At 41.7% G+C, this 20,391-nt stretch overlaps 1 protein-coding gene across 1 annotated transcript in view; it reads left to right on the top strand.

Annotated features, from left to right (window-relative positions):
* SH3RF3 (SH3 domain containing ring finger 3) overlaps positions 1-20,026 on the top strand; it is a 250,643-nt gene extending 230,617 nt beyond the window's left edge. Inside the window, exons 9-10 of the mRNA XM_051772741.1 lie at positions 6,859-7,196; positions 16,682-20,026. Coding sequence (XP_051628701.1) covers positions 6,859-7,196; positions 16,682-16,850 — 507 coding nt within the window. The 3' untranslated portion in view covers positions 16,851-20,026. The remainder of the gene's footprint in view (positions 1-6,858; positions 7,197-16,681) is intronic.
* The last annotated feature ends 365 nt before the right edge of the window (positions 20,027-20,391 follow it).

The raw sequence follows: 20,391 nt of genomic DNA, 5'->3' as shown, positions 1-20,391 counted from the left end.
TGAAAGTGCACTGGGGTTGCAGTTCCCAAATTTTTGTGTCTCTTCCTTGGCTGACACTGCATCCTGATAGCTGCCTTTTGCCCTCTCTCAGACCCTTGCAGCTAAGGAAGTCTCCCAACAGCTGATTTCCCAAAGTTGACAGGGCACAGGGGAGAGCTCATTCCTGGCTTTGTCTTGTTTCCTAAGCTCTTGCCAAAATACCTAACTTTTTTACCATAGCAATAATTCTGAGAATGTTACTGGTTTTATGATCTCTTTATAGCGAGGTGGAGTCTCCCTGTGTATGCTCCAAGTGCTATTTCATTTACCTGTTGGGACTAACTGAAGCAGAGTTTGGATTCATACCATTATTTTAATAGCCCTTGCTAGGTCTGTTTTCCATTAATTTGCCTAATCCCCTTTGAACCTCTTCATATTTTTGGCTTCCACAATACTGTGTGCATTAAGTCTCCATTTAATTACGTGTTGTGTGAAAAAGTGCTTCCTATTTTTCAGTTTTGACCATTTGCCTGATAATCTCATTAGGTTCCCCGTAATTCCTGTATTGTGGGAAATAACCTATCGTTCCCAAGTTACCTTCTCTGTGCAGGAAGGGATTTTGTAGGCCACTATCATATTTCCTGTCAGTTGTCTGCTTTCCAATCAGGCATCCTCAAAGTACACACTTTATGCCTCTCTATGTAGGATGTGCAATGGACAGGAGAGTGGAGCAGAGAAGGGGGAGATCTCAGTGCTTTGAGCTGAAGTTCCCTTACTTGTTGTAGGATAATCGAAATCACGTGGAATTCTGAGTGAAGAAGGAAGCTGAATGCCAAATCTGTACAAACATATCATGCCTACTCCTTTCTTTTGTGTCCCCAAAGAGGTTGCTCACACTTCAAAGGAAGAGATGGACTAAAATCAGGGCTAAAACACACATCCATCTGACCTTAGTTCTAGAGAGAGTGGCTGGTTGGAAATAAGATGAAATGTTGACACAATCTTCATGAGAACCATGGTTTTATCACTTCTTTGTGGTGTTCTTGCATTTCAGTTTTTCAGTGCACAATTTTTAGTTACTTCACAGCAGCAGTTCAATTCTCTGTGCTGTGTTTCAGCTGTTCCCACTAAAAAATAACACTAAAGTTGCTACAGTATCAGTGTAGCAGGTTGTCTGTCCATCTTCTGCCATTAATCACGTTAGGGTTCCTTTTATCTTCTACCTCTTATGAATTTGGCAGCCTCCAGGAAGCTCACCAATAGCTGAGACTCTGTACTTCCTCTTCAGTTTTTTTTTCCTTTGAGTTAGCCTTTAACTTTGTTCCAGTGCTTGAAATGTCTAATATTCCATCCAAAGTGAATATTCAAATATATTTTTAGATTTCCTCTTTATGTCTTTCTGTAGTCTCTAGAGTCTTCCATCCGCCCCAGTTCAACAAAAGCACATGATGAAGTGCCTGTATGCTTTGCTGTATTGGGACCTGAACACCAATTTCTTCTTCTCAGTTTTGTTTTCAAAACATTTAAAATTCCCCATCATGTCTAGCAAGTAATTTTACTTATTTTAGCCTGGTTTTAATACTAGCAATCTTCAAATTAATGACCATAAGTCTTAAATGTTTGTGCAATCTATATGCATGTTACTGTCACTGAAATTTAAAAGCTAATGATACTATGATCCTAAAACCCTTTTTGTTTCTTGGCATGTAACTTGTATACTGAGGTCATAATAACGGACTTCTGGTCAGAAGCAATTGTCTCCATTTAAAACTAAATCTTTGTCAAGTATTTCCATATAATATATGATACTAAGCTGTTCTTTCCTTAAAATCAGAAGAAATTGTGTAGTAAGTAGTTGCTGTTGTCTTGTTCGGTATATCATCAATGCCTCATGAAAAGTAGTGGCAAACTGCAAATGATAAATACGTATCCAAAGACAGCCCAGACCTGAAGCTTTTCTGTGAGATGATGCTGGTTGGGGTTTTCTCAGGGCTTTTTAAATAATTATCAAAACCTCAAGTAAAATAATTTACAGATTTTAAAAACCCAAGTAGTGTTTTTTCTTCAAAGACATAATCCAACATACCACCTACTCTTTCAATGCAAGCATCAATCACCAGTAGCCAAGTTGGAATCAGAATAAAAATGCACTATTCTCCAGACACTAACTTAGATTTACTCAAACAAGCATTGACAAAGTTAAACAAGCAATAAAAGTGGTGGTCTGGGGGTACTGACTGATAGATGAGTTCCTCATTTGTGAGGGCATTTGAGCCCTCATAGGACTCAGGGCAACATTTAAACAGTTTTGTTTCTCTTTTCTTCATTTTTAAATGAAACCTCTTTTTCTCCCTCTGGCTCTCTTATCTATTGATGTAACTGGTGTTGCATGAGAAATTACCTCATTTCAATGACTGGAGACAGCTTTTCTATCAGCTGCAGTAAGGCTTCTTCATTTATTTAATGAACCTAGATAGGCAGAAAATTAAGTATTAGGAGCTGAAGATAGAAAAAAACGAAACCAAAATGTTCTGTGTATTCGGGTGGTTTAAAAAAAATATATCGTTATTAACATAGCCAGAACATATAATTGGTATTTGGATTATGGCATGATTATTACTCTGCAGACAGGGGACTCTGTTAGCACTCAGTCATCAATGAAGTAGCTGCATTCTGTCCTCATCTCATCTCTGAAGCTGAAAGAAGAGCTAGTTATTATCTTCAAGTGAGTTATTAATGAGAGGAAAAATCATCCCCAATTACTGTGAAGCAAAATATTTCAACATTATATATCTCAGATTTTAATTTTGATCCTTCATGAGTTCTTAAACTCAGATGGTACTCATTTTTCCAAACATTCCCACATCAACATATTGAGAGGAACTTGCACCTGTTCAAGTGCTGGCTCCCCTAAGTGTATGCTTCAGGGTCACAGAAGTGCTGCCCACCCCATCTTTGTGCTGCTAGAGACTGATTTCCACTGAGATTCCTTCATGCTACACCATAGGAACAGAGTCACAAGTGTAGGCTTTGCCAGAGAAGAAATTCTGACTTGCCTATACTGTCTTTGTTCACAGTCCTTTTTTTTTCTCTTAACTAGAAACAGCCTGGGATTTATTTAAAAGGACTAATTCTGCTCTTTAGCTTTTCTTTGAATCCTTTTGAAATTAATGGTTTGGAAGTTTTGACTCTGAACGTCCTAGAATAAAACCTGAGCAACACAAAGGTGATGATTTATATTCAGTTAAACATGTGGGCAGTAACCAGGAGATGGGAGAAGTGCTGTCCACACTGTGAATCCATCCATCAACACAGATGCGAAGGTCTGACCTTGGCAGATTCAGGAGGTAGGAACGTCAAACACAGTTTGCAGTCAGTTGGAAATGTAGCTACTAGACAAAGAAAACTCAATAATTACACAGCTGTTTCAGTAGATTACAGACTTCCTAGAAAACAATAAAACCCCCATCTGTGAATAGAAAAAAAGTAAACTTTTTTTAATTCAAAAACTTAATTCCTGAAAGTCATCAGATATGTCCCCTGTAAACTTCTTATCTCAACAGAGTCTGTAACCAATCGTTGTAGATTTCTCTACAGCATTTATGCCCATTAATGCTTCATTGATTTACAGTGAAACTGCTGAAGGACTGTCTTGAATAGACATATAAATATTAATTTCGTGTGAAGGATGGCTGCTATTACACTAAATATTAAGTGAATTCATAATACTTGGACATTTGCAATAAATCACTACTGGGACTGCATGCTAACATCTCATTCCAATTTTTTGTAATTTTTTTTTAATTTTAAAGCATGGAAAAGGACTGGTTGCTCCGGAAGATATGTACAGCTTTGTAACACTGGAATCATTAACGAATTCCCACAGCACAAGAAGGAGTTTTAACTTAGTCCCATTTTACAGAAAGGGGGAGGAGACATGAAGTGGTTTAGGTTGAACTGCTGATCATAGGAGGTTCAAACCCTGTCTGTTTCTCAGGAGAGGTGTCACAGGAAATTATCAGCTCCTGACAGTCCTTGTTTTGCTTGAAATGCTCTGAGCAGCATCGGCATAGGATCTGGCCTTACGATACCAGCAGGCTGAGAGCCAGACTCTAAAGGAGAAAGAGCTGGATATATTGTCTAATCTCCATGCACACAAAGTGGTTGGTATCAGTTCACCTCTAAATATCTTGCCCAAGGCCACAACTGGAAAGATGGTACTGCTCAGGTTTTGACTAGGCTTAATTGAATTAAGTCATCTTCTCTCTTCAGAGACCGCAGATCTTCATTTCAGAAGTTTAGTAAAATGCTCAGTGGGGGCTAAAAATCAATTGTTTATTTTTCCTTTTGTTAAAGTGGAACAAAGGGCACATCAGCAAGTTCGGTATAGCTTTCTGTTATCTGAGGGACAATAGCTTAAGTGTAGAAATTTATGCCAGGGCTAACCTTGTAGAGAGGAAGCCTTTCTTATAAACAAAACTGAATGACTGTCAAACTCATCTGCTTTTTAATGTGCAGATGTGTGTGAATATATGCACCCCCTTCTTCCCAAATATTTTTGCTTCTGTGACTTAAATGGTCTAAGTAGCACAAGGTTTTTCTAATGAAAATTTGCCAAGGTATTTAAATTAGAAGCAAAAATTAGAAGATCTGCTACAACACAGGAATATTAATTGTTCGTTATACAGGGCTTTAGTTCACATAGCTACTTTGCATGTGCAAAGCTGCCAATTAAAGAGGCTCTAAGTGCTCGCTGCAGCACAATAGCCGTTTCTGCAGAGCCCCACAATGGCTGTTGTATTCTGTCACTGACCTTTGGACACCTTCAAATACATATTTACACAGGATGCTGGGATCATTAGAGCTGTTGTTTCAGTGTGCCACAGGGAAAGGAGAGTTTTGTAGTTTCGTGAAGAGGTTTAAAATTTGATGTAATGATGACAGCAAAGATATTGCTTAATTAGAGAGTGAGAGAAACACTGAAGTATTTTTTTGATATTTCAGGTGAATTCCAGGATGCACACCTGACACATTATCCACAACAGTCACTTCCCACTGGGAAAAGAGGATATTTATCAGGGCATTTGGTCTGCTTTGCTGTCGTTTCCAGAGGAATTGATTTAGTTTTTTTGACCCGATGGTGCCATATGGTGCCACCCTGCCTCCTTTAGCTTTCATCGATTCTGACTGGGTGAACATCTTGGCAGGATGGATACTTTCATCCTGGAAGTGACAAATGCTCTTTTAAAACATAACCAGTGGCATTCAGGAGACACAGTTCAGACTCTACTCTTCAAAAATCCGTGGATGTTGGCTGTATCACAACAACTGTGCTTCCTTTTAGCTCTTCTGTATCTTAACATCTAAGGTTTTCTTACTAGTCTGTGACAGTTAAAGACAGCAGACAAGAACTTTGGAAACAGAGATACCAGATACTCCAAGTACATTTACAGTAGTAAACCCGAGTATCTTCTAAAAGCTTATATTTATTTTACTGTAGCCCTCCTATTCTTTAAAGCTGCTTTGAAAAATTACTTCAGCAGTCAGAACATAAAAGCATAATTTTAAACCTTGCATGGGACATTTTTGTCTGCAGAGAATAAATAAATTACTGGTTTGTGTTTCCAAAGCGTATTCTTACTTGAAGATAGAGAGGTAGTTTCTGTTCCATAAGTCTTGCAGTTGCTGGGTTTGATTTTATCCCCTGGGATCCTATTATTGAACAAATTATCAAATACAGCTAAACCTCACAGCCCTGAGTCTCTGAAGTTTTTGGGTATTGCCTTGCTCTTCTGAAAAAGAGGAAGAAATTGAATAGACCTTTTGCAAAACTTCTTGTATCATTTTTTAGAAATGGAAAATTTACTGCAGGTTGCAACTCTAGCCTAGTGCTGTGCAACATGTACCAGAGGATGGCCAGTCTCTGCACACAAACCCTCTATGCAAAAAACTTCCAAGATGAAGGACATAGTATTTGGTATTTATGTGGGCTTGAAGTAAATGTGCAGCAGGATTTCTCACTGCACTAAGACTCACAATGTCAGATATGTTTCTTCAGTAATGCAGGTTGAACTATTTTTTTTCACATTAATTGAAAAGATGCTGTTATCTTCTTTTCATTCTTCTGTATCAGAAACCCTTGTAGAACTTTGAAACTTCTCATGCACTGCCACTGCAATTGCCATTTGTGGTCTATCTTCAAATATCAAGGTGATACTGTTGCCTTAACACATGAGAAGTGACCCACTTCTAGGAGGGAGACACGAATAGGTATCACTGTGTGATGCAGGATGTGAAGGGAAGCACATGCTCAAAAGAACTGTTAAACCACTGTCTCGTGCTTCCATTCTCCCTACAGTAAATCTGCATCAGATAGTAAATGAGGTAGTAATGATGAATGCTTCCCTTCAATGGGCTGGGATCTGAAATCTCTCCTCAGCCCATTGGGCTTCCCAGCAGAGGTTTTTGGCCACAGGTCCTGATTTGTTACTTGTGGGGTATTTCTCTATTGAGGGACAGCCTTATCCTGGAAGGGAGAGGGCAGCATTCTGCTGTCTTCTTTGCATGGGAAGTTTGTACCTTTGCTGTCCCACTGTAACTGCACTATTTCTTTCAAAAGGCACATGATCACTACCTGGATAGATTTGAAAATGGAGATAGTCTTTGCAGCATGTTTGGTCCTTACTCTGATGAATGAGTTGAAGCCCTGTTGGACGGGGAGGATCTTTATTACAGAAAGCTCAAGTTCTACCTGGATCCACCTCTAGTCATGATAGTTTTGAGAGGTTTTCTGCCACACACATTGGGATTGTTCAATAGAAAAACAAAGGAAGTTGGTATGTCTGCTCACTGCCCATATTTCGTTTGGTTCCTTTGCAGAAGGAGAAGAAGAGTGGGCTGTTGAAACTTCTAGCAGGAGCATCAACAAAAAAGAAGTCGCGCTCCCCACCATCTGTGTCCCCCACGCATGACCCCCAGACAGCCATCGAAGGAGTTCTGCAAGGAGCAGTGGGACCTGAGCTCTCCTCTCTCTCCAGTCATGGCCGAGCCGGCTCATGCCCTATTGAGAGTGAAATGCAAGGAGCTATGGGATTGGAGCCTCTGCACAGGAAAACAGGCTCCTTGGATTTGAATTTTTCCATCCCTTCTCCTGCCAGGCCACCCCTCTCTTCCATGGCAGCTATTCGGCCAGAGCCCAAGCCTTTACCCCGGGAAAGGTAAGCTATGTATTTCCTGAAGTTGCCAGTGTCCTCAGGGAGCATTTGGAGGAGGGCTGCAAGTTTAACTTGCTCAGGGGTTGTTGCAGTTTTGCTGCTCTGTGAATTGACTGTAGGTGGCTCAGCTGTCTTTTAGGAAGACAGGGCTTACACGTGTCTGCCCATTGAAAGTCATTTGGCACACAGTGCAGGTTTGAAAAAGCGGTGAGCAGCCCCTCTCCATGACACTGTACAGCCCTGGTCTAAATATGGAGGACAGCAGTGCTTTCTCAGTGTAAATGGTGTAAATGCTGTTGGCAAATGCCACTTTTTTTTGAGTGAGATCCCTATGTTTTAATAAACTATTGGTGTTGACATGTTATGTCCCACTTGGGGGTAACAGATGTGATGTGTTTGCTTATCAAAGCTCTTCCTGTCCTATTCTGCAAAACCAAAGGCTGTTTTGAATTCTCCTTGTTTAAGATACTTACAGGTATGACTGTCTTCAGTGACCTCTTACCAAAAATGTAGCTCATTTCTAGAGAAGGATGTACCAGTGACTCTGGAGTTCATTTCAGCAGTCTGCTCTGCACCATGGTACTTTAGAATAAAGGACTTTGCAAAGCCAAAAAGAGTAGAGTAGGAGCACCAAAATACAAAAGCAGGTGGAGAGAGAGATAACTGGCCAGAAACAAGGTTAGAGAGAAGAGCTGGGTATCCATGTGCAGAGTCATATTGGCTTCAGGTAAATGTTTTCTACTGCAGTTTGAGCATGGGAAAGGGAGTAGATAATATATGGCTACAATGCTATGGAAATGCTTTCCACTCAAAAAGTGTTTGAGGAGAACATGTTTTTTACAAAAGCATCAAGGAATTTTCAAAAAGCCATTTAGGGAACTCTCTTGAGTTGGTATTTAAAACAATTTTGAAACAACATCAAAATTGCAGAAGTTTGAAAGAAACTACTTTTTTTTTCTGAGTGTATGAAAGAGGCTGAAGGGAATGGGAAAGACAGCTGACTGAATCCAGTTGGATCATGAGCCAGATGATGTAGGGCATAATAAGGGTAGTTCATACCTTACACAGTGTTTTATTGAATGTATGTTGGAACTCAGTTGGGAAGGTGACAATGACACCATAACATATTTAAACCTTTCTATGGCATCTGGTTTGTTACCATAAAACCTCTTGCTGAGTAAAGTACATAAACAGCCCAGCAGGTACTAAAGGGATTGAAAATTGATTCACTGGCATCAAATCTAACTCTAGATGAGAAATCACTAAAAATTGATTATTTATGTAGGTAGTGCAGCCCAACAAGAGTTGGGTCTGGCACCTGCATTTTCCAACATAAAGCCTTTGCTGTTGCAGAACGGAGGACAGAGGTGAAGGTGGGTAATGAAAGAAGGCAGACCCATTGGTACAGAGCTTATTCAACTCATCGGTAAGGACAACACAGAGTAACAGTATATTAGAGAAGAACCAAATCTGAGGCAAAGTGGAGTGTTCTCAGAGAATCATCCTAAGAAGAATGAAAGATTTAAAACTACGTACTTGCAATGAGGGATACAGGGAGTTCTGGTACACCTGGTAAAGAGCAGGCTCAGGAATGGCTTGGTAACACTCTGTAAGAGACTGCAGTCAGGACAAAGATGGGAATATTTTTACTCTAGATTTGGCATTTTGTCTAAAAGAGATGCTGTTGTCGAGGTGCAACTACTAAATTTGAAGCAGAAATAAATGCAAGGCAAGTCCTTCAGCACTGTAACGAAGGCAGTGAGAGCAGACTATCGCAGTAGTCTCTTGTCCTTAAAATCCATGAAAAAGCAATTTAGTAAAAGGAGTGAAAAACCAATCCCTATTTAGGCACACTTAATTTGGTCTACATCAGTTCAGATTAATGCTATAAGAAAAGATAAATCGATATAAACCAGATTTAGCACAAGCGTAACTAAATCAGTGGACTGCTGCACCTTTAGTTAAATGTAGCCATGAAAAGAAGCCAGGAAGAACAGCCCCTGACATCTCCAGAACTGACTGTTAAGGTGCTTCTCTCAAAGCTTTACTGTAGAGAATTCCAGGCATATCATTTTATATTCCAGGGCTAGTCCCGCTTCCTACAAATTTCTCAGTCCACCTCAGGGTGGTCCAGATAGGGAAACATTTATCCGATGACCATTTTAAGTGGCAGAATAGAACCAGCTGTTCTGGAATCAGGAGCAAATAGATTTAGACTGCTAAAACTGACTAAATACTTCCAGTTGCAGTATATTCTGATAAGGAACTTACTCTGATTTTAATTCCTGAGTCTTAAATCCAAAAATAAGCTATAATTGAAGTAACCCTAATTATACACAGCAGGCAAGATTCTCTAATTGATTTATGAATTAACTTCCATATCGTTGGTGTATCTGCATTCCTTAACTGATCATATGGGTTTTTTCATGTCCATAATGGGAAATATTAATTACCTTCATGCACTAGGAAGGATAATGCTTAGTTCTGGAATAATCTAAGCAGATACATTAAACACTTGTCTCCTAGAAATTCATCCCACATCCATCTGTGCTCATTAAATCATCAAATTTTCTCAGAAGTACCAAATTATATTTTTTTTAAAACAAATTATGGTTTTCAAACCACTTGTTCTTTTCACATCTGGCAATGGAGCAACTTGCATTCAACATCACTCAGCTCCATATTTTGCTTGTTTGCATTTTGTTGCATTTCATCTGCACAGTAGGAGCAATTCTCTGAGAAAGAAAAGGGAGAAGAGGGAAAAAAAGGTTAGATAAACAGATTCAGATGCTGGATGAAATTTTAAAAAGCTGCAAAGCATTTCAGTACACTTAGCTGTACTTGGCTTTCTGTCTCCCAACGCCCATCTGTGCACATAGAAACAGAGCACTGAAAGATTGGAAGAAGTAGCACATTCCTTAATATTTACAGCATTTGAAATGAGGCTCAAGCAGGCAGCAGAGCACCGCTACTTTTCCTATAGAGGTTGGCTTGCAGCTCCAGCTCTTCCCATATCCAGGTTACTGATCAAACCCAATGCACCAAGAGGTGCATTAAAAGGCTCTGATTGCTAATGATTTAAGGGAAGAATTGCCTTTTCTGCTGACTGACAGTGCAGCTCTTCCTGGGAGTTGCAGCCAGATAGACAGGAAGGTGAAGTGAGCTTCACCCTCTTGAAGGTGCTGGTAATGTTTATATACTTATTCATTTTTTTTTTACACAGAAAGAGTGAGGAAAACAATTATCCTTCTTGATATTCCAAAATCTGCTTATGGATGGCTGGATAAGAAAGGAAATTGCTTCTAGCTCTCCCATCATTTAGCATTCGTATTTATACCGTTTGCTGGGATAGTCAGAGCCCTTGTCTGCTTTCTGGGTGTAGTTCCCACTATCAGTTTATAAAACCCCTTTTTTTCAGCTGCTCTCTACCATAAAGCATCCAGCAGTCCAAGTAGCAGAGCAGAGAAATTTCCCAGGTGGTGTCCTTGTCACTTTGTGTTGCAGTGATTGACTGCCAAGTGAATACCCTATCAGGCTGTGTTACCCCACATGTTTTTTTCCACCTACTGCTCCATCCAGTTTCTTCTGGAGGAAGAAACAGGACCAGTATAGGGCTGCACTGTGGTGAGGCAGGTGCTGGGCCGAGCCTTGCCCACATCCCACCAACACTGTTCACATGAGAGAGGGATGTGCTGTGTGCCTAGCAGCGCCAAAACAAAATAGTTTCCTTGCTACCCCCTTCAAGAAAATATGACTGTACATTAAGCAAAACAGGAGAGTTGAGTGTGCATGTGTGTGTGTGTGAGTCATGTTCCCTTCACTGCCTGGCACTGTTCCCAGATGCAAACCTGATTCAAACATGTCACGCGTTGTTGACTCTTATAGTAACTGGCACTAATTCTGCCATGTTATGTTCTGGTAAAGTGGCCATGTCCAGACTTACTGTCATGACTGGCATATCTGTGCTGTGTTTCTGTGGTTTACGTGTAGCTTTCAAGCAAGCTGTAACCACCAAATAAGATGGGAGCAGTAAGTTTGACCTTTAAAATTGATCCCTCCATGTTTCCAGGTATCTTTCTACAAATCACTGCCACATTTGAAATTGAGCTCCCAATTCAAGGAAGCATTCAAGCATGTGCTTAACGCCCATTGACTTCAATTTTCCTGTGCACGTATATCTTCTTTGCTAAAAAAGAAGGCAAAAGAAGGGTTCTTTTCATTCCTGGAAAGTGCTACTGGAGAAATGACCCCAGGAGTAATTTCTGACTGAACAGTGACATGTATGCACATGGTTAAGTGCTTCTCTGACTAGAGATACCTGCCTTAGGACTGAGAAACTAGAAGTAACCATCTCAGAAATTGAATTCTGCAATATTTCCAGCAGAAGGGTAAGAGACCCAACTGAGACTTGTTCTTCTAAGGTTGCTGATTCAGACACCGTGCTATGGAGAAGCGGGTTCTGGCTTGTGCAGAGGTGCTTTGCAGATCTCTTCAATTTGCCAGTAAAAGAATGGAGAAACAGAGCTCCACTGATAAACAAGAGTGGTGGTTAACTGGGCTAGATGCTTCATTGGCACCGATTATCTGTTCCTTCCAAAACCGTGTATCCTAGCACATAAGGGACCTGTTGGAGTCACAGGATTGGACTCTTGAAACCTGTCCTTAGTGCATGGTACTTTGACAAACAGGAACTTGCATTAAGCATCCAAATTCAAGAACTCTAAATAGAATCAGATTGAAGGTTAGCCCTGCAGACCTTATTTGCCACACTGTACATTTGCTTTCTTAGGTTTCTCTAGTTCCGTCAGTGTCCTGGGTGCACATATTTACTCAGTGAGTAGATATGTAGCATTTTGGAGGAGTTTTTTATCAGTTTCCAGGCCTAGTCCAACCCTTAATTACTGATCAGTTTTGGTCAATACTGTTCAATGTGCATGCTGACAGAGAGCCTGCATGAGTCATTTAGACCGTACAACAGACTCCTACACAGCCAGGGTGCATGAGATGAGTATTACTCTGTGGAAAGTGTGGCACGAGGCTTTGCAGCTGGAGGAGTCAGAGATGGCACTTTCCCCATATCTGTCCTACTCAGTGAGTTTCATCACGGTCACTTACTAGAGATATTCCAACCTCTGCAAAAGATGGGGTGGTTTCCATGTCAGAGCCTTGACTCACGTCCAGAGAAGCATCTTGTGCACTAAATGAGGCAGGCATCCTAGGGGAAAAATAGTCTGCAGTCATATAATAGAAAATTATATTGCACGGAAGCAAAAGTGAAGTCATGGGCAATTTTAGTTGCCTGTTTCTTCATCTCAGGTGCATGGGTGTGAAACACTCCTGCTCTGTTAAGGTAGTAGATGTCTTTATGCATCTACATGCATGACATTTTTAATCATTTTGCTTCTTTAAAGGAAACAAAACCAGAACTTCCATCATGTGACATCTATTTGATATTAAGAGTCTTAGCTGCACCTTCCAGATTTCAATAGCAGTAGTAAAGGGAGAGCTGGGTGGGAGAGCTATTTCTTTTGACTGTGAGGACAAGTGCTATGAAGACAGGGGACAGTGGGATTTCAAGGTCTTTGCTGACAGCAGAGAATGGACCTACTCCTGCCTTAGTGAGCTAATTGCTGTCAGGCTGCCTATCCCACCCTCAGCCCCAGTGCCAGCCTCTACTCATGCCCCACTGAATGCCATGTCCCTGCCCAGGCTCCCTCCCACCAAGGGTCTTTGCTCTCCCAGACTAAGCTCAACACATCTTCCCCCCTCAGCAGCCATACCCACACCTTCTGTCAGGGCTTCCAGTTTTCATCATGGTCCCATTTCTTTCTCTGCTCCCAGTTTTTCTCCCTCTTCCTCCACCTCTTCCCTTACCTCACCCTGCCCTCCAACTCCCTGAGGTTTCCCTGCCCAGGCAAACCCCATCCTCTGTCCTTGGTGATACCACTTGCAGCCTCCCATGTATTATCTCTTGGGCACCAAGGACCCTTCCCAGGGCACTACCTGTCCTGCACAGTCCCCTCCAGGGATGAAGTGCCCAACCCAAAGATGCCACAGTAGCCAGCAGTGGGGAAGTCCAACATCAAGTCTGTCCCCTGAGAGAAAAACACAAGAGGGACCCAGTGTTGGGAAAGGAAGAGAAATGCAACCTCTGAGGTCCCGGAGAGCTAGGTCAGCTTGGAACATGAATCAGCAGAGATTTTACCTTCAGTGCTCATACAGGCCTAAACATGTGCCATTTTGGGATGATTTAAATGCTTTTAACTCAGTTGAGAGTGGGTGATTTTCTGAAGGAACACCATCCCCGAGAGACCAGTTCGACCACAGGACAGGTCTTTGCTCCCAAATACAGGGACCTGAGAGCAGTTTGTGGAGGTCCTCACCTGGCTCCTGCTGGTGCACATTTAAGTTATTCCTGGAAATGATGCAGCCATTGGGCTGTATGTTGGACCCTCAGCCTGACACAGCCAACTGCTGTGGAAAATTTGGGCCAAAACTATTAACATTTGGCAGAGTTTTATCTATATGAGACCACAATTTATGACAGAAAATACCAAACAAAACTGAGAAAACTGAGATCCATCTAAAATGCCAAGAGACTGTTTGAGAAGATACTATAAAATTGTAGATTTTCTTACACCAAAGAGGGGACAAAAGGGGAAATGAAAAAGGTAGATATAAATAGAAGTATCCTGGACTGCCTTTTTAGGAGCGAGGGAGGATGTCTGGGAGAAGAGACCTTTTCTGCCAAAAAAATATGGCTAATATATATATATGTCCTTGCAATGCCATTGCAGAGGATAAGCGAGGCTGAGGTGCCACCTGGAGGTGTGGAGGGGCGGCACAGCACCGTGTGCCAGGAACAGTGCCTGGCTGCTGCCCCTGCAGCCCCCACTGGGATGCCTGTCCCAGGCCCTGCATCTTTTTCCATCTTTCACAGACAATTTCTTAACTGATTTGGAAGGTCTTTTGTCAGTACTATTTTGTTACTCTATAAAAAACCTCTTCAGTGATATCCTGTAAGGTACTGTAGTTAATTAAATTTAAACCATAGCATTTGAGGTTTCCTAAATGGGAAAAAGGACCTCATTTTGTAATGCAGTGACTGTGGTTTATTTTTCTAAATCTCTAAGAAGATGCTGTGTAGAACCCCTTTAGGAGGATGGGCACATTCTTATTGAGTGTGGTCACCTCCCTCCTCATATGAACCATTTAGGGACTAGCAGCTCATCACTCCTAGGATGTAGCTTGGCTTTAAAAGGACACCTCTGTGCTTAGGGTATGACATGAGGTGTTTGCAGTCCCAGTTGAGTCTTTAGAGCAACCCTGCCCAAGACACCCTGCGTTTCTGTTCCTGACCTGCCAAAAAGGTCCATGAGTACCTCCACAACACTCAACTAACATTGAGGTCCAGCTTTTTTTCTTTCTCAAAGCCCCGAAAATTCTTGGTGCAGAGTTCCAATGTGCTGTGATTGTGCAGAGCTGTGAGATCTGAAACTTGGCAACATCTTGGCTGAAATTGTTCCACTCTGATAATTTAATTAATCAACACTGCAGCAGAGTGTTTGAAATAATGTGTGCATTCATTTGCATAATGGGTGTAATTGCCAAAGCTTCATAATATAAGTGTAGCAGTTCCACAGATGATAGTTTGATGGACCATTTTTCTGCAGCCAGGCAGCAACACACGTTTCAACCTCTGTTATTTGCTTTTCCACAGAGGAAGGAAGTGACAGCTAGATTTATTAACCAAGGTACAGAGAGGACCGGCAGATTTTTGATGGTACTTAACACGTGTATTTTCCACATGACTGTGTTGCTGTGTCAAGATTAAAAAGCCACAGTCAGGTTTTAGAGAACTCCTGCTCCAAATAGAGTTTAATACTTTATGAAGTAGTGGGTTGTTTGGCTGTGGAGATGTCCAAATGTAGAGGTGGTATTTTCAGTGTCATGTCAAAGTGGAGTCCATAGTTTCAGAACTGCAGTCACTAGGTACCTGAGCAATGTCTGCAAAGAAAATGGGTGACTGCCACTGGAGAGTCTCCCCAACAACAGGATATTATCTTAAATAAATACTCATCTTGTTACAGACATAACTGAGGCATCAGTAGCCATGCAGCAGTTGTGGAAATATTCTCAGGAGATGTGCTTTATGTAATCAATTGGCATCTTTTAACTATCTTACTATATTCATTACTTTGCAATTAGCAAGACAGTTATTGACTGTTAACCAAATGCCAGATGACTGCAAAAGTACACGTGCTGAAGAAAAAAAACAACCATGCAGCAGAAATATATTCCCTGCTCTGCACACAAGTGCATTGATATAAAATGGCCCAGTCTGTGCTCTCAGGAGGACGCCTGCTGATAAGCCTTGAGTGCAGAATAGCCATATCAGGTTCAGACACGTTGTTACTTCATTGAAATGGAGTGACACTTGAAAACTAAGTTCCCAGAGAGCCCTGTGAATGATTCAGGGCTGAGGCTTCCTGTTGGTTTGGAGAGTGCTTTGAAAGTCATTTGATACCTCTCCATTTTAGCTTCCCTTCCAGGTTTGAGGGACCCAAAGTACATTCTCAAGGAACATAGGAAAAAAAATGTGAATGCTTTAGCTAACCTCTGCTGGTATCACAGGCAGTGGGAGCATTGCAAACCCCATTTTTCATCATCAGTGGACAAGGGAAGAGCTATAGGTGTCATCTATCTGGATGTCTTTGACATGGTCCCCCACAACATCTTTCTCTCTAAATTGGAGAAGGATGGATTTGATGGGTGGACTGTTTGGTGGATAAGGAATTGGTTGGACGGTCGCATCCAGAGGGTAGTGGTCAACGGCTCAATGTCTCAATGGACACTGGTGACAAGTGGTGTCCCTTAGGGGTCCATACTGGGACCAGTGCTATTCAATATCTTAATCAATGGCATGGATGGTGGGATTGAGTGCACCCTCAGCAAGTTTGCAGATGACACCAAGCTGACTCATGCAGTTCACATATGGGCTCTGAGCAACCTAATCAAGTTGAAGATGTCCCTGCCCCTGGCAGAGGGGTTGGACTAGATGACATTTAAAGGCCCCTTCCAGCCCAAACTGTTCTATCATTCTATGATTCTATGATTTTGGATAGAGAAGATGCAGAGCTGGATGAGACATGTTACAGCAGAGGCAGATGCAGCACTAGGATAAAGGGCTGAGTCCATGGCACAGGCTCAGCACACAATTGGGATCATGGCCTGCTTTCCTGCTTTCATGGCCTGGCTCCAGATACTGGAGTCCAGAAACTGGTCCTGTCTTCAGTCAAGCTGGCCAGAAATCTCCATGTCTTACTGAGTCTTAGTAGAAAATGTAGCTGCATTGGATACAACTAGTGTGCAAAAATGTAACTTACTGCTATTTCCAAAAGTATTCTTTTTTCCAAGATTTCTGGTACTGGTGCCTGGCTGCTTCCAGTGTGCAGACTGACCAAGTCCTTGCATTTCTTTTTCCAAAGGTACCGTGTTGTGGTCCCATACCCACCACAGAGTGAGGCTGAGATCGAACTGAAGGAAGGTGACATTGTGTTTGTGCACAAGAAGCGGGAGGATGGCTGGTACAAAGGGACGTTGCAGAGGAATGGCAGGACGGGCCTCTTCCCCGGGAGCTTTGTCGAGAGCTTCTGAGGATGAATCGCCGCTCTCTCAACTGAGGAGCTTTCAGGGGAAACTGCATAGCACAAGAAGAGACAGCAAAGAGAAACTGGACTGATAACCACTGCCATTTTTATTTCCAAAGACTTCCCCCAGGCCCTTCAGTCTGCAGCTCTGGAGACACAGTGCCCGCTGTGCTCCCGAGACCGTGTGCGGTGCATACAGTGGTATGTTGAAGTAGTGCCTTCCACCTGGAATCACAGACTGAAAGGACGCCCATCTGGACTGTAGTAACCTAAACTCTGGCTGTTAACCCTTTGTGTAAATTATAGAGAAGATATCTTTAAAAAAAATTAAGAGGAAAGCTGTTATATTGCTGTAACTTATTTGTCAGACTGCAGTGTTCTTATTACTGGCCTATGCAAGATGGATTTGAGAGTTCAAGAAAGTGTGCTAGGAAGCTCTTAAACTGGGATTTTGTTTTTCCCAAGGGAAAAAGAGGGAGGGGAAGGTGGAGAAAACCCCAGCTAAAGATCAGTGCATCGTTGTGCAGGAAAGAATGAGGAGTCCAAAATGTTAATGTCATGCTTTCTATATACCTCAGAGATATGCTGCGCAAGTTTCTCGGTGAGTGTGTTAGTGCTCAGAGTCCCATACCACCTGGTGTCCTGGCGCTGCTGCCGGGGAAGTCCTGGAGGAAGTACAGCTCCACCATTAAACTGTGGTTATTTGAGCAGAATCCCTTTTGCCTGTTTTCTGCCCTTATTATATGCAGCATGGATTTTTGTCCTTTGGTATCACTTTCCATTGCTTTTTTGTACAACGTACCTTTTTACTGTAAGAATTGCTCTACTTTATATATATTCCTACTAGATCAGACATTTCCTCTTTTCATACATCTGGTGCTATTTTTTTTAATTGTTAAAGATTTGGTTAAACAGAGAGGCTGCGACAAGATTTGCATTCAACATATGAAATTAGAAGTGTACCTGGAGATCGAGATCAGACTGCTTGTTCTTGCTTCATAGAGGAAAAGAGAAAAAAGCTGCATGGCCACCAATATACCTGGGGGAGCGTGCCTGTGCAACATGCACACGCTTGCTCTCTCCTACGTATTTAGAGTGGCTGAAGGCCCACGCTGAAGCACAGCATTCTGTCTGGAGAGTGATAATGACTCCAGAATTGGAAGCAATTCCCAGAGGAGTCGTTTTAATTGACTTTTTCATGGCAATAAGAAGAACACTGCAGGTTCTAGCACACACAAGGACTGTGGAGTTTTCCTCTGTCGTTGCATGATGGAGACAAGAGCTGATCTGCGACAAGCTGTAATTAGCATTATTGAAATGTGATTTCTTACTGTAGAAATGTACAGTTCCGGATACTGTTGGATTTCTTAACGTGGTCAAGCTACAATACAAACCGTATCAGGCAATATAAGCTTCCATCTACCAGGGACTTAAAGGTGCAATAAATGTAAAGTGAGTTTAGCCAGTTATTTGAATGAAACAGAATGAGAAAAAAAATGCCGTAATGCAATTGTGAGGGTATTTAAAAAGACATCAGCTCTTGAGGAATGAATGGTGATGAAAGGCTTTTCATAGCTGTATCCATACCTTGCCTCTGACAGCAGCTGGCTGTTTGCCAAAGCCCACATGTGGTGGGTGTTTAAAAGCCTGTCGGAGGCACCGTAACCTGGAGATGATCTTATTAAAGGGAAGAGGCCCAGTGGGTGAACATCATTACTGTGTTACAAGTATTTCATATGTGAAGGTGTAAGTTTTGTTTTCATTCAAGCCGTGTGTACTAGTACATATCAAAACCCATGTAAGTGAGGATTCCTATTTAAGTTCAACTCTGTGACTTTGTTCTCTGTAAAATAAGTTCTTCTTGCTATCACATGTAACAAACCAATTCCAGAAACACAGTCCATGGCCAAGTATAGCACCTTCAAACAGGGAGGCCTCATTTTCAGGGTGTTTCTTTATATACTTAATGTTGCCGCATTTGTTGATATTCCAGATCGTAATGAATCAGCCACTAAAAATTTAGTTACTGTAGAGAGGAAATTGCTTTTTTATAACCAGTAAGAGACTGAGGAAATGTCTTCTGGAAAGACTTGATTGAGACTAGAGCCATATCTGTTCCACTTATTTGGTCCAGGTCAGAATTGGTGTCACTGCACCTCAAACAGTAAACTGCAAACTGCACAGTTAGCGAGTCAGCAACACCAAAATGTGTGTTATTGAATCCAATAAGAATTCTGGTTTAGACCTGTCAGAGATGAGATTTTTTTCTGACAACTTACAGTGGTTAAAGCCCTCTTAAAATCCTGTTCCATGGTGTATTTACTACAGTCAGAAAAATGAAACAGGATGGCAGCTTGCTTGCTGCCTATTCTGTTTAGCCAGATCTAAAATGGTTCCAGATTTCCACCTTTTCATGCTTAACTCTAACAGGACAAAAGTTGGTGTGTGAGAAGATCAAAGAAAACATGCAGATGTCATATTATTAAATCAATGCTTTGAAATATATTTTGCAGGGAGGATGATGGGGTTTTTTAAATGGTCAAAACCCTTTCAGTCCTACCTCCTGCAAGGAAAAATATAGAGGGGGAGGGGATGTGTTCTGTTTGATAGCAGCTGTTTCTGGCCTCTGTTTATTGTTTATCATCACAGTTTGGGTTACTGAGTAATCTCCTTGGACAAATCACTTCCATGCCAGGAGCACAAGTATTAAAGTGAACTTAAAACAGCTCAGTGATACAAAAATATGACCCAGTGCCATTCAAAAAGTCCTGGACTGAGAGGTTCAGCTCATTCTGTGGTCTAATTTTTATCTGTCATGTCAGGAAAAGGGGGAGGAGGGGGCGTCTGCATCTCCTGTAACAGAGCAGGGAAAAGGAAAGATTCCTTCTGGTGGCCTCAGTTTGTAAAATGCCAGGTTTGCTCTTCTAAAAGTGGGTTCAAGTAATTGAACAATTCCTTTGAACTTTGCACAGCTCAGAAAATGTTTTTGTTATACATGAATGTTAACGTGGTTTAGGAAGTGTTGGCAGATATGAGTACAAATGAACTATAATGACTGTGTTTCTGATTCTTTAAATAAAATAAACATTAAGGCAACTTGACTGAGGTTTCCCTCTCTCTTAGATGACAAGGTGAACAAGCAGAGTAAGTGGCTCTGAGGTTCGCAAAGAAAGCAGGGAAGGCCTCTCTGCAAACCCTGTAGTAATTCCCACATAAATAAAGGCCAGTTAAAGGTAAGACATGCCTGAACAGAAGTCCAAATCTCTTTCTCATTCTTCTTTTGGCAGATCAGGGGTTTCTTCAAAATCTCAAGAAGTTAACAACTAACCTGTGGAGAAAAGGTGTGTACTCCAGAGAAAGAGAGCGGGGACAGGCCAGGAAGAAGGAGTAAGGTGGCAAAGGCAAGGCTGTGGCAGAGAGGTTAGGAGGGATGTGGAAACAGAAATATTTTCAAGAAAAACAGCAGCCTCTAATCCTGCTGGCAGACTTCAGGGGTGTTCTGAGGTCACCTGGTGGGTTGAACAGGCTTGTAGGCAGAGGAAGAACCC

The sequence above is a fragment of the Manacus candei genome, unplaced genomic scaffold (genome assembly GCF_025592945.1).
Source record: "Manacus candei isolate 608988 ecotype Guabito, Panama unplaced genomic scaffold, ASM2559294v1 h1tg000159l, whole genome shotgun sequence".
Taxonomy (NCBI): domain Eukaryota; kingdom Metazoa; phylum Chordata; class Aves; order Passeriformes; family Pipridae; genus Manacus; species Manacus candei.
The sequence above is the reverse complement of the archived record's forward strand: the minus strand, read 5'-3'. Positions and strand labels throughout refer to the sequence as shown.